This window comes from Podarcis gaigeae (genome assembly GCF_964106915.1).
Source record: "Podarcis gaigeae genome assembly, chromosome: 15".
Lineage (NCBI taxonomy): Eukaryota > Metazoa > Chordata > Lepidosauria > Squamata > Lacertidae > Podarcis > Podarcis gaigeae.
The window spans coordinates 42,709,793-42,722,030 of NC_139692.1; the positions used below are offsets into that span (position 1 = coordinate 42,709,793).

A 12,238-nucleotide genomic window follows, 5' to 3' on the forward strand; every position below is an offset into this window, starting at 1 on the left:
TTAGGGCAATACTTTTATTAGGCTGATGAGAAAGGCCACAAAAATAGTGTGAAAGCTCCCGTGTTTCCCAGGAGTCTTTGGCAGGTTATTAAAACAGAGTGTGGGGAGAGGGAGGTTTGAGGAAGGAAAACCATCGGCTGATGGCGAAACCACGGGCCCCGGGTCACGGTCTTAAGATGGAAAATGGGAGATGATGGCAGGAGTGAGAGAATGGGTGGAAAAAAACACATTCACAGTCTCAAGCTGGCTGTGAACTAAGCCATGTGGAGTACGAGGTTGCCTCAAAAAATCCACACAAAGGCCCATGAGGCTCCCAAATAAAATCCGTCAGTGTTTTTTTCCCCCTAGAAAAATAGGTGCTGGTATTCACCATGAAGTTGTTACAGTGAGTGCCACACTTTTTAACAACAAAAAGAGAAGTGCTGGTACTGTGTGCCCTTGAGTACCCCCTGGGGGGGAAAAGGTGCACTGAAATCCATAACAGTGGTTTTCAGGAACCCAAGACTAGGGCAAAAGGTTTATTTTCAGCCTACAGCAAGGAATACATGAATAAAAAGAAGCTGAGGTCCAATCTGACTGTGCCTCGCGCGTCTGAGGAAGGCTACGCATCGTCCCATTCCAGAATCTCTCTCCACTTCGTTCTCAGGATTCGCACTGCTCTGCAATCCTATTTTTGTACTTTCTTTTGAAAAAACCACACTGGAAGGGGGTGAAAAGAGAGCAGAAATAAGCCATGGGGAATCCTGCTAATGTGTTCCATATTTTTTTAAAGCAACAACAACAGTAGTAGTTTCAATTTTAAAGGCGGAGAATAGTAATAGACGCCTTTCATGTTTGTAAAAGAATACAAGTTTCTAATACAAACTCCCTTGCTTGCTCCTGTGCCAATAGAAGTTCACTCTAATCCCACGGATGGGGGAAGGGGAGACTGTGGCTCTCAGGAGGTTGTGAGACTCCAACTCCCATCAGCACCAGGTAGCAGGGCTGATGGTCATGGGATGATGGGAGCCAGAGTCCAGAGCCACAGGCTCCTCATCCCTGTATATACATGGGAAGGTGCTTTATACAGAGTCAGGGCATGGCCCACCCAGCTCAAAGTTCTCTAGACCAGCGATAGCCAACATGGTGTTCTTCAGATGCTGCTGAACTACAACTCCCAGCACCCCTGACCCTGTTGGCAGCTGGGAGTTAGAATCCCACAACATCTGGAGGGTACCATGCCGTCTCCCTGCTGATTGGCAGTGGCCCTCCAATGTTTTAGGCCAGTGTCTTACCCAGTCCTGCCGGGAGATGCTGGTTGAACCAGAGACCTTATGCATGCCAAGCAGGTGCTCTAACACTGACCTACAGCCCTTCCCAGGTATAAAACCCTTCTGCGGTGGTCTGTACCAAACCCCCTTGATGCTTGCTCCTGTATACCCGGAGGAGCGTCTCCACCCCCATCGTTCAGCCCGGACACTGAGATCCAGTGCCGAGGGCCTTCTGGCGGTTCCCTCATTGTGAGAAGTGAGGTTAAAGGGAACCAGATAGAGGGCCTTCTCGGTAGTGGCACCCACCCTGTGGAACACCCTCCCACCAGATGTGAAGGAAATAAGCAGCTATCCTATCTTTAAAAGACATCTGAAGGCAGCCCTGTTTAGGGAATTTTTTAATACTTGATGCTGTGTTGTTTTTAACATTTGATTGGAAGCCGCCCAGAGTGGCTGGGGAAACTCAGCCGGATGGGCAGGGTATAAATAAATTATTGTTATTATTATTATTATTATTATTATTATTATTATTATTATTATTATTATTATTATTATTATCACCCCCTGGTAGCAGCAACTCAGAGATCAGCATCTTCCCACTGACAACATCCTAAAACAATCTGGCCACCCCCTACCACGAGCACAAGTGCCCCAGCGCCTCTGGGAGAGGTCGAGTCAGCGGCCCAAGTCCTTCTGTATTGTTCCTTGGCTGAGATCTGTGCAAAATCTTTACTGAACCCCTTTAATTAAATCTGCCAGGGCAACCAATGCATTTTACGTCCTTTTACTCCCCTGTGATTAAAATGCCTCTATTGCTCTCAGTGTGGCCCAACATTGTGCTGCAGCAAGCAAAACCCACCAGGAACCGACCCCAGACATTATGTACTTTTTTTGTCTTTGGAGCTCGTGACATGACTACAAGAGTCTGAAACGTCGGTACCCGTTTTATTTCACTCTGTGCTGCTCTTATTATTTTATCCTGCTGTAGTCATTTGGATAATGCATCCGACACACTTGTTACTTTGCTTCTTCAACGCTGCTCATCGACCGTGACAGTAAATATCGGACTTGACTTGATCTAGCCTATTTTTAAAACACGGCTCCGTGGAAGGAATACTAACCTTATAAAGAACGGCGGTAATTAGCAGCAGCAGCGCCAAGCCGCCCACAGAGCTGCCGATGAGGAAGGGAAGGAAATCAAACACTTTCTCCTTCAGCAAGATCACCTTGATCTACGGACAAGGGGCAAAACAGAAACAAGGGAAGAGGATGCATTTTGCAGCGGAAGCAATCCTAAGACCTTGAGGCATTCAGCGCTCTGCTACAACCTTAAATGTTACATGTTTAAATGTTTCCGCTCCCTCATAAACGTGAGTGGACTGCACATTCACAGCTGCCTGGGTGTGTATGTAGGTGTAGAAAAACACAGTGAAAATCCAACCATAAGATAATAAATCATGCTTTTAAACATTTGCTGCTCTTTCGTGACCCCCCACAACCAGTCGCAGAGGGAAGCTGCCCCCCAGATCCCAATGATAGGGCTGGTTCTGATGTGCTAAGGACTGAGAAGATCCCCATTTCTCACTTTCAGTTCACTCTTCCCTGTGGAAAAGGGCCTGAAGTGCCTTTCCTCCCGCCAGTTACCTCTGTTTTGTAATTTTCCGCATTCAGGCCCACGTAAAGGTTCCTGTCGAAAACGATTTCCCCTCGAACCAGCAAGTCAGTCCTGTTTTCTAAGACCTAAAAGGAAGGAGCGGAAGAAGCGACAGCAATGTTTACGACACCCAACTGGAATTTCTCCCATCGTTCTGCCCGGACACTGAGGTCCAGCGCCGAGGGCCTTCTGGCAGTTCCCTCCCTGCGAGAAGTGAGGTTACAGGGAACCAGGCAGAGGGCCTTCTCGGTGGTGGCACCCGCCCTGTAGAACGCCCTCCCACCAGATGTCAAAGAGAAAAATAACTACCAAACTTTTAAAAGACATCTGGAGGCAGCCCTGTTTAGGGAAGCTTTTAATGTGTGACATTTTAATGTGCTTTTAAACTTTGTTGGAAGCCACCCAGAGTGGCTGGGGAAACCCAGCCAGATGGGCAGGGTACAAATGATTAATAATAATAATAATAATAATTCCAATAGATAAATGAGGAAAGCCAGTATCGGCCAGGCGTGGGGAACCTGTAGCCCTTCTGCTGTTCCTTTACATATTTACTGCATTTATATCCTGACTTTCTCCCAAGCTGGGATTCAAGCCCCAGCAAGCATGGCCAATGGCCTGAGATGAAGGGAGCTGCAGCAGTTCAGGGGTCAGAAGTTCCCACACAGGGTGTAGACAAAGATAGATCAAGGATCTGATTCAACACAAAGCAACTTTCTAAATTTCAAAGTTTCTCCATGGTGCAAAGAGGGGACTATTAAGGCTACGTGGACCAGATTCTAGCCTCTTGGGTCAAATTTGTAAGGAGGACAGGGCCACCTACCTGTTGATCACCTGATGCCACAATTACATCAAGGGACTGGGCACTTTGAAATCCCAAAGTCGGGACGTCAAAGCACCTGAGGATGTCAAAGCACTCATCAGTTTTTCCCCAGGCTTCACAATTGTGCTCCCTGCAGAGAACTCATGCAGTCGGTCTAGCAGGCTTTGGGCTGAACCGCCAAAGCCTGTTTCCTCTTGCCAAAGCACAACCAGGAGGGCACTTTGAGGCTCCCTGTCATGCCTGACATCAGATATGATGCTGGCTGTGGGGTTTAGAGGGGAACAGCCTCACTGGTCCATTCTGAACCTCTGTCAGGCCAAGTTTGGCCTGATGGCCAGACATTCCTCACCCCTGATCTACTACTCAGTGGTGGAACTTTGCTCCTGGAAAAGAATCTCACCCTGCAACATATACCTGTAAGGAATTGGCTAAAGGTAGCTCTGCCGTCACAACCACGTCCTCCTTCTCTGATGTGATGGCACAACTCACGAGCTGGTATCCAACTCCCTCGCTGTCCTGACAGAGAAAGAGGCACAGTTGTATTTCAAAACAGAGCGGAAGAGAGACAATAATTGTGCACAATGCGACTCCACCTTCACTGAAGGATCTGTTTTAGAGAATCCTGGATTCACAAACTCTATTTCCAGTGTCAATACTTTGTGTAAACTCTGTCTGGAACTGTGTGAAAACAAGCTATTACTCAGGAATATGACACCCCGGTTTGCCTGACTCCACCTAGTATGTGATGTAACCCTGACACTTATCCCAGTTGACCCTGCAGAAGGGGAGGTCCTCCTCCATGCCAAAATGCAAACATTTAAGAGGAGTTGTTTTTACTTAGTTCTGGGTCCTTCACCTCCTGACAAACAGGGAGTGGGACTCTGTTGCAACAGATAATTTAAAAATCAGCTTTGCTTTCACTGGATTTCTGCCTCAGCTCATTAATCTCTGACCAGTAATGAACTTGGGGAGTTGGGCCAGCAAAAGGGACCATTTCTCTGGCAACAATTTGCAATGGGCCTTTTCCTGGTAACAGAAGCAGCCTCTGATTGTAACCCACAGATTTTGGTTGGTAAAAAAGTCACCTATTAATTACATTTGGCTTTGAAAAAAACTAAAACTCCTGGTTATTTGGTTTTTTCACTCCTGTTTAATTTCTCTGTCTCCCCCCCCCCCCCACCAACTTTTGTACCGTATGGATTTCTTGTAAGCTGCCTTCTTGGGAGGCAAAAGGGCAGGAGTATGATCAGCAATCATGCTTCCTTCCTCCACAGCCCTATTTTTACCTTCGAGTCTGTGCGTCCAAGGTCCGTTTTGCACACAGTGGTATTCTGATGAAAGAGGAGAAAAAAATGAATGAAACAGGGTTGTGTCCAATGTTGGTCATACTCAGAGTAAGTAACATGGAAATGAATGGGCATGGTCTAATTTCAGCACTAATTTCAGAACACTTAATTTGATACAACTCATAGCACTTAGGCCATGTACACAATATACCTTTAAACACATTCCTTATCTAAAAGAATTCTGGGAACTGAAGTTTGTTAAGAGCTGCAACTCTGTGAAGGGTAATCCTTTGAGGGAAACAATGTTTGAGTGTGCTTTATATGTATAGAGTGTGTGCAGTATTAAAGTCATACAGATTTCTGATCATATACTGTTGCCTCTTTTAAAATAATAACATTGGCTTGTACCCAATGTTACTCCTACTCAGAGAAGACCCACTGAAATTAAAGGACTTACGTTAGAAGCTGTTGCTGCATCAGTGACAGCCTGATGCCAGCATCCTATTTTCACACTGGTATTGAAAGGCATACTGAATCTGCAAACCCTCCAACATCTCCCCGATGAAAATAGGAACGCCCTATTCCATAATGATAATGTTACTTTTTATACCCCACACATCTGACTGGGTTGCCCCAGCCACTCTGCGCAGCTTCCAACATATATAAAAACATAATAAAAACATTTAACATTAAAAAAAACTTCCCTATACAGGATTGCCTTCAGACAGATTGAGGATCGGGTAACTCCATACCCTCCAATGAAAACAGGGACATCCTAAGGAAAAGTGGGATCAGAAACCAGAACAGCTTCTCTAAATCAGGGATGCCCCTGGAACATAGGGATAGTTGGTCTGAATCTGACAGTGGAGGTGGGCATCATAGCCTGTGGGCAACTGAAAGCCTGATCTGCCATGAATTTGTCTTAATCCTCAAAGGGCCCATAGATAGGAACACAAGCCCTCTCCACCTAAAAGCATTTTAAAAAAGTGTTTTATTGCTACCCTGTAGTCCAGAATTCTTATGCCCCTGTTACAAGTGTAGGGCTGATTGTAGCAGTACCTCTTGCCAGTAATAATAAATTGGGGACAACAAACACCCACCTCTTACAAAAATACAATCAATTTGGATGGGGGGGAGAAGGCAGTTTACAAAACAGACCAAGGAGGTCAAACAGAACAAAAACCAACAATTTGGCAAACATAGAATAAATTTAGCATTACAAAAAAACACAACAATCACCAACAACACATATTGACTTAAATACGTTTGTACAGAGGAGAAATAAAGTTAGCAGATGGTAAAAGTTCCACCTGCTGGTGCTCGTCTTACTGTACACCAGGGACCTCGGCAGCCTGGCTTTAATTACTTGGTTAATTACATGTTTATTTGAACAGTACAGTGATAAAACAGCTGATACAATGCTCAACCACATAGTTTATGGTGAGCTCTGGGGAGGCAGCTAATGAGAAATTTTATTTCTAATTACTAGCAATTTTCTAATGTATCATTTCAAAGGGCATTAACTAAATAATAATAATAATAATAATAATAATAATAATAATAATAATAATAATAATAATTTATACCCCGCCCATCTGGCTGGGTTTCCCCAGCCACTCTAGGCGGCTTCCAACAAAATATTAAAATACAATGTGCTTAATGCGCCACCTATTGCATATTGCTGCGTTTGGAATTCATTTTCGTGGCAGCAATTTAAAAATTACAGTGTGCAAAGCAATCCTGAGGGGGGCGGAATTCACGAGGGAAACATTAGTCAGGAGGCAAAGGCAGCTGGATATAAACGTTTCAACAAGCATTCTAAGGTGGCTTTCTGTTCTCACGATGGATTCGTATTTTTTGTGGTGTACGGTTTTTCTTTGAAGTTTATGCGCACTGCTTTGAAATCCTGAATATTAAGAATATAAAGGAAATAAACGGAAAAGAAATATTTTATTTTTTCAGCGCTAGTTATACTCAGGAGTTCACCCATAAAAATGAATGGGCTTAACGTCTATTAATTTCAATGGTTCTGTACATAAAGGTACATACCACCCATTATATATTTATAATATATTTTTAGATATATAACTGAACGCAGCTTTCCCCACCCTGACCCCTCAAATGGCGACCAAGAACCCAACCCGACACCAAGGTGTAGAGCGTCGCCCTTATTCCCCTTTCCTCTAGGGGCCGTCAAAGAGGAAAGAAGCGCGGGGCGGTGCTCCGTACCATAGAGACGGGAAAGGCCAGACAGTAATGGAAAGGAGCAAACCCCACATCTCCCCGAAAATCTCGCAAGAGCTTGGGCCGCGCGCCGCCGCTCCCGATTGGCTGCGATGGTCGCGGAAGCCTCTCGCGAGGGCAGCTTTAACGGAAGTTCCGCCGGGGTTCTCGCGAGAGCTGGCTTTGAAATGGTGGCGGGCGCGCCGAACTCCGCTCCGTAGCCTAGCGAAGGAGAAGGAACCCGCCCCTCGAGGGTCCCGCCCCCTCGCCCGCTTCCGGCCTACCACTTCCCGTGTGGGGTGAGGGGCGCTCGGGCTGGGCCTCCTGGTTCCGCTCGCATGGAGCAGCCTCGGGCCCGGCTGCTGAGGACGTACTCGGGGCTGCGGGGGGGACTAGGCCGAGGCGGGCCGGGCGCGGCCTCCGCTGCTGCCACTCGCCGGGCTGGGCTGAGGCGGCTGCCCCCTCCCGCCCCCTGGATCTCGCCCCCGGTGGACCGCAAGCGCCTCTTCAGCAGCAGCTGCTCCTCCTCCCTGTCCTTCGAAGAGACGGCCGCCTCTTCCTCCTTCGGAGACCCGAGTTACCTGCCCTCCAAGTCGGTCCAAAAGGCCCCCGCTGCCCCCCCTTCCTCCTCCGAAGACTCTGATTTCCTGCCCCCCACCAGGAAGGTCCGGCTCCGCAAAAAGCCCCCCACCAGGAAGGGCACAGCCAAGAAAAAGGGGAAGGGGGCCAAGGAGAACAAGGCCCCGCAAGGAGAGCTCGGGGACCGGCCTGCTGCCGCCAGCGCCTTTGTGCCCCCTACCCCGCTGCGCAGGAACGTCACTCAGCGCTGCCGGAAGCCTGTCCAGAGAGGGCTGAGTATACAGTTCCCGTTGCTGTCAAGCACCCCCGAGCTGCCGTGGCTGGCGAAAAGGGATTTGGAGGAAGAGGGAGGCGAGGAGAGAGTCCTGCAGAGCAGCAGCCCTGCCTCTTACACCTGCTGTTTCCATCCCGACGATCTGCAGGAAGTGTTGCGAGAGGACTGCTGTCGTGGCGGCGGTGATGGCCTCTCTGAGCTGAGCTCAATGAAGATGGATGGGGATGCCAGGGAGATGGGAAGCAGCTTGGAGCTCTTCACCCTGGAGGATGTCCCGAGTCTACAGCGGAGGTCTGTGCACGAGGATTCCCAGGCTGAACCTCTGCCCGTGACGTTATTTCAGCCGCACTGCAGCAGCTCACCCCATCCACTGTTCAAAAGCAGCTCTGCCTTGCAGTCTTGCAATTCCTGCAGCGAGACGGGAGCATCTTTGCAAAACAGGGAAGGGCTCACAATCTCGTCGGGGTGTTGTGTGGTCAGCCCCAGTCAAAGCCCGGGTGCAGATCATGGCCAGAGCCTCCCAGTGTCACCAAAAGAGCCTCTTTCGGGTGTTTTCCAGCTACAAGCCAATTTGCATGATGACAAGATTTACCTCTGCTTGCCAAAAGATGCAGCACCTCTTGCTAACAAGAGGCAGCGTGTCTCAGTTCAAGCATGCACCAGTTCTCCAAAGGCAGTTGGTGAGCTGAACGGAGCGGTCTCGGAAGAAGGGAATGATAACATAAAAGACTATAGTAGCCCCCAGCTTCAGCCCACTGTGCTCCTGGACAGTCGAGTGGTGCCAAACTGGTTGGCTAGTCAGTCCACCAAAAAACAAGCAGTAGTCCGGCTTTCTTGGAAAAAACAACATACTTTGCAGTCAGATTCTCTCTGTGGCCTATCTGACACCAGCAGAAAGTTGGTCCCCACCTGTAGCACTGTAGGCACTGGTCGAAAAGCCTGCATCAGCGGATTCAGTACCAGTCGATGGGGACAACGAGGGAAGCTTGAGAAAGCAAGGCAGAAGAGAAACTTGGGGCGGAAAAGGCTGGCTGATCCTTCCCTCCTTCAGGAATGCTTGAAACGCAACAAAACGGAAGACTATCTTTCCCCGTCAATTCTGTCTCCAGAGTGCTCATTCAAGAATTCCAGCTTGTGGCGCAGGATCCGGGCTTCTTTTTCTCTCCACAAGAAAAAGATCATCCTGTCCGAGGTGGAAAGCTTAAGCAGCAGCATTGCCAATGCTTCTCTTCCTTCCGTGATGGAGACTCCCAAGACCCCCTTCACTCAAAAACTGAGCTACTCTATATCCCCTTCCTCCTCTATGGTCCTGCTGTCGTCCATGACCTCTTCTGCCATGTCAGAGATGGTTCTAACGGATGAGGAAAAAGTCTACAGGGAATGCCATCAGAACGGCCCCATCTCCTTTGATGAATGCATCACCCCCGATAAGATGCAGAAGTGTGAGAAAATTGGAGAAGGTGTTTTTGGGGAGGTTTTCAGGACAGAGGGTGAAAGGGGTCTCACAGCTTTAAAAATAATCCCCATTGAAGGGAGTGACCAAGTTAATGGAGAACCTCAAAAGACCTTTGGTGAGATCTTACCCGAGATCATCATTTCAAAAGAGCTCAGCCTTTTGGCAGATGAGGAGGTTCACCAAACGTCTGGGTTTATCAGCTTGCATTCCATTCACTGTGTCCAGGGCAGCTACCCTGACCATCTCCTGGCTGCCTGGGATGAATACCACAGCCTGAGAGTGTCTGAAAACGACCGGCCAGACTTCTTTGGAGACCGGCAGCTCTTTGTGGTCTTGGAGTTTGAGTATGGAGGCATGGACCTGGAATACATGCAGAACCGGCAGCTGAACTCTGTGCTGGCCTCCAAGAGCATCTTGCACCAAGTCACAGCTTCGCTGGCCGTGGCTGAGGAAGCTTTGCACTTTGAGCACCGAGATCTCCACTGGGGCAATGTGCTGGTGAAGAAAACCGCCTTAAAGAAGGTGAGCTTTAGATTGAATGGGGAGACCCACACTCTCCCCACCCATGGCATCCTTGTCAACATTATTGACTACACCTTCTCCAGGCTGGAGAGGGATGGGTTAACCGTGTACTGTGACCTCTCCACTGATGAGGAGATCTTCCAAGGCAGAGGTGACTATCAGTTTGACATTTACAGGCAGATGAGAGAGGAGAACGCAAATAGCTGGGCGGACTACTTCCCCCACAGCAACGTCTTGTGGCTTCACTATTTAGCAGACAAACTTCTGAAAGAGGTGTCTTACAAGAGGAAGCCAACCACTTCCTCCTTGAAGCAAGCACAGAAGCAGCTCAAGCTGTTCTGTGAGGAGGTTCTCAGCTTCAAGTCTGCCACAGATTTGCTGAACACAAGCAATTTCTTTCAGTGACGAAACCGAGCCTTGTGGCTGTCGAATGGTGAAACTTTCAGGTGCTATTGTAAGCACGCAGGTATTTCTTATGATTTATGTATATAATAAAAGATAAGGCGTTTTTTCTCTCAACTTTTAGTTTCACCTTTGGTCAAGTGCAATGGATCTTCAAAATAATTGGTTTGTGTTTTGTCTAATAGATTTCAGCCTAATTTACACCTCCCCTCCACCAAATTGCTTTCAGTTCATAAACATTTAATTCAGAATTTAGGTCCATGCATCTTTAATTAAAGCCTTTATTCTAAATCTTTAAAAAAAAAAATCTTGCAGTATTTTATCCTTCAATGTTATAGTTCCTTAAAAAAAATAACACGCAGACTGTCGCTAGTTTAACTTTCACAGTATTAAACCTGTTAAGAGCACTGTTTTATATTGGTAAAGATTTATATGGCGTCCAACTTGTATGTATGTACGTATATTTTTTATGACTGTATTTTTGTAATGGTTGGAACTATACAGTATGTCTACTATAAATTGTACCATACCCATGTCTCTTTAGTAGGACCCTTGAGGTTCATTGGCTCTCTTCTCTACCTGCCCCGCCCCAGCCTAGTAAACCCAGAGGTCACATAAATGAACCACGTCAGTCTAGCCAGGTTTTACTTTATTCCCAGGCTACAGAAAAGGTGCTGTTCTACAAGTCCTATCATCCTTAGCCACTAGTCATGCTGGTTGGACTGACGTTGTAGTTCAGCAACATCTGGAGGGCCAGAGAGGTCCCCCCCACCTGTTGGGCTGAAGGGTGGTGGTGAGCTACAGATGTGCAGGATGGTCCATTGGGGGAATCACAAACTGCTCCCCCAACCTCAGCCTGCCTTCATACAACCAAGTCCAGGTTGCCAGCTTCCTTGGCATGGAAGCTGGCAACCTACCGTATTTTTCGCTCCATGAGACGTACGTTTTTCTTCCTAAAATGTAAGGGGAAATGTCTATTTCTTATGGAGCGAATGCGTGGTCCCTGGAGCTGAATTGCCCAGGGGCAAAAAGCAGATCATGCTCTTTTTCTTTTTGAAAGATGGAAGTGGGTGTTGAAACAAAGCCGCTGATCAGGGAGAGAGATAAGGGACGTTAGAGATAAAGGAGACTGCCTGGGAACGGGGAGGTAAAAGCACATGGATCCTCAGGATTTTTGCATTGGGCTACCCCAAACTCCCCGTCAAATCACATGACTGTGGCCACTGCATGAACCACAAAAATCATACATCCACTGTTTCGTTCAGAAATTTTTTTTTCTTGCTTTCCTCCTCTAAAAACTAGGTGTGTCTTAAGGAGCGAAAAATATGGTGATTCTAGCATGGGCTAGAATTAGTTGGCTTTTGCTGGCTCTGACTCCACTCCCCATTTGGGCTCCCTGCCAGAATTCTCTGTCTTAGCAGCCTGAATGAGCACCAGCCACCAGTGGTTGTGGAATGCCCCCTCAAGAGGCAGTGGGACAGATGCTGGCACTGCGCTATCATCCCAGCAGCTCCATATCTTTATAGCTATACTCACACGTGCTTGTTTGTTTGTTTTTTTAAGTGGGAGGAAACCAGAAAACTTACCTGCACCCCTGCCACGTTCTTTATGCTTGCAATCTGGCGGTTGTCTATGTTGAGAGGGACCCAGATCCGCAACTCAAGCTGTGCCCCAAATTGGTTCCCTGTGATCTGTAAAGATTTTTATATTTTTAAATGACCAACATCAGGTAACAGTGAACCTTAGGGATGAGAGGAAGAGTACAGCGGCTT

General features: G+C 47.5%; 2 protein-coding genes across 2 annotated transcripts in view; one reads left to right on the forward strand and one right to left on the reverse strand.

The window, feature by feature from the left end:
- Nucleotides 1–12,238, reverse strand: part of ITGAE (integrin subunit alpha E) — a gene marked incomplete at its 5' end in the record, with an annotated part of 46,674 nt that continues 34,436 nt past the window's right edge. Inside the window, 6 exons of the mRNA XM_083715372.1 lie at nucleotides 1–699; nucleotides 2,372–2,482; nucleotides 2,895–2,990; nucleotides 4,139–4,240; nucleotides 5,011–5,055; nucleotides 12,053–12,157. Coding sequence (XP_083571498.1) covers nucleotides 643–699; nucleotides 2,372–2,482; nucleotides 2,895–2,990; nucleotides 4,139–4,240; nucleotides 5,011–5,055; nucleotides 12,053–12,157 — 516 coding nt within the window. The 3' untranslated portion in view covers nucleotides 1–642. The remainder of the gene's footprint in view (nucleotides 700–2,371; nucleotides 2,483–2,894; nucleotides 2,991–4,138; nucleotides 4,241–5,010; nucleotides 5,056–12,052; nucleotides 12,158–12,238) is intronic.
- Nucleotides 7,400–11,001, forward strand: HASPIN (histone H3 associated protein kinase). Its single transcript, XM_083715066.1, has one exon. The coding sequence runs from the start codon at nucleotides 7,572–7,574 to the stop codon at nucleotides 10,467–10,469; it is 2,898 nt and encodes a 965-aa protein (XP_083571192.1). The 5' UTR covers nucleotides 7,400–7,571; the 3' UTR covers nucleotides 10,470–11,001.

Bases quoted from the DNA above. Each gene is read 5' to 3' on its own strand.
- HASPIN (XM_083715066.1), top strand. From the start codon at position 7,572: ATGGAGCAGCCTCGGGCCCGGCTGCTGAGGACGTACTCGGGGCTGCGG.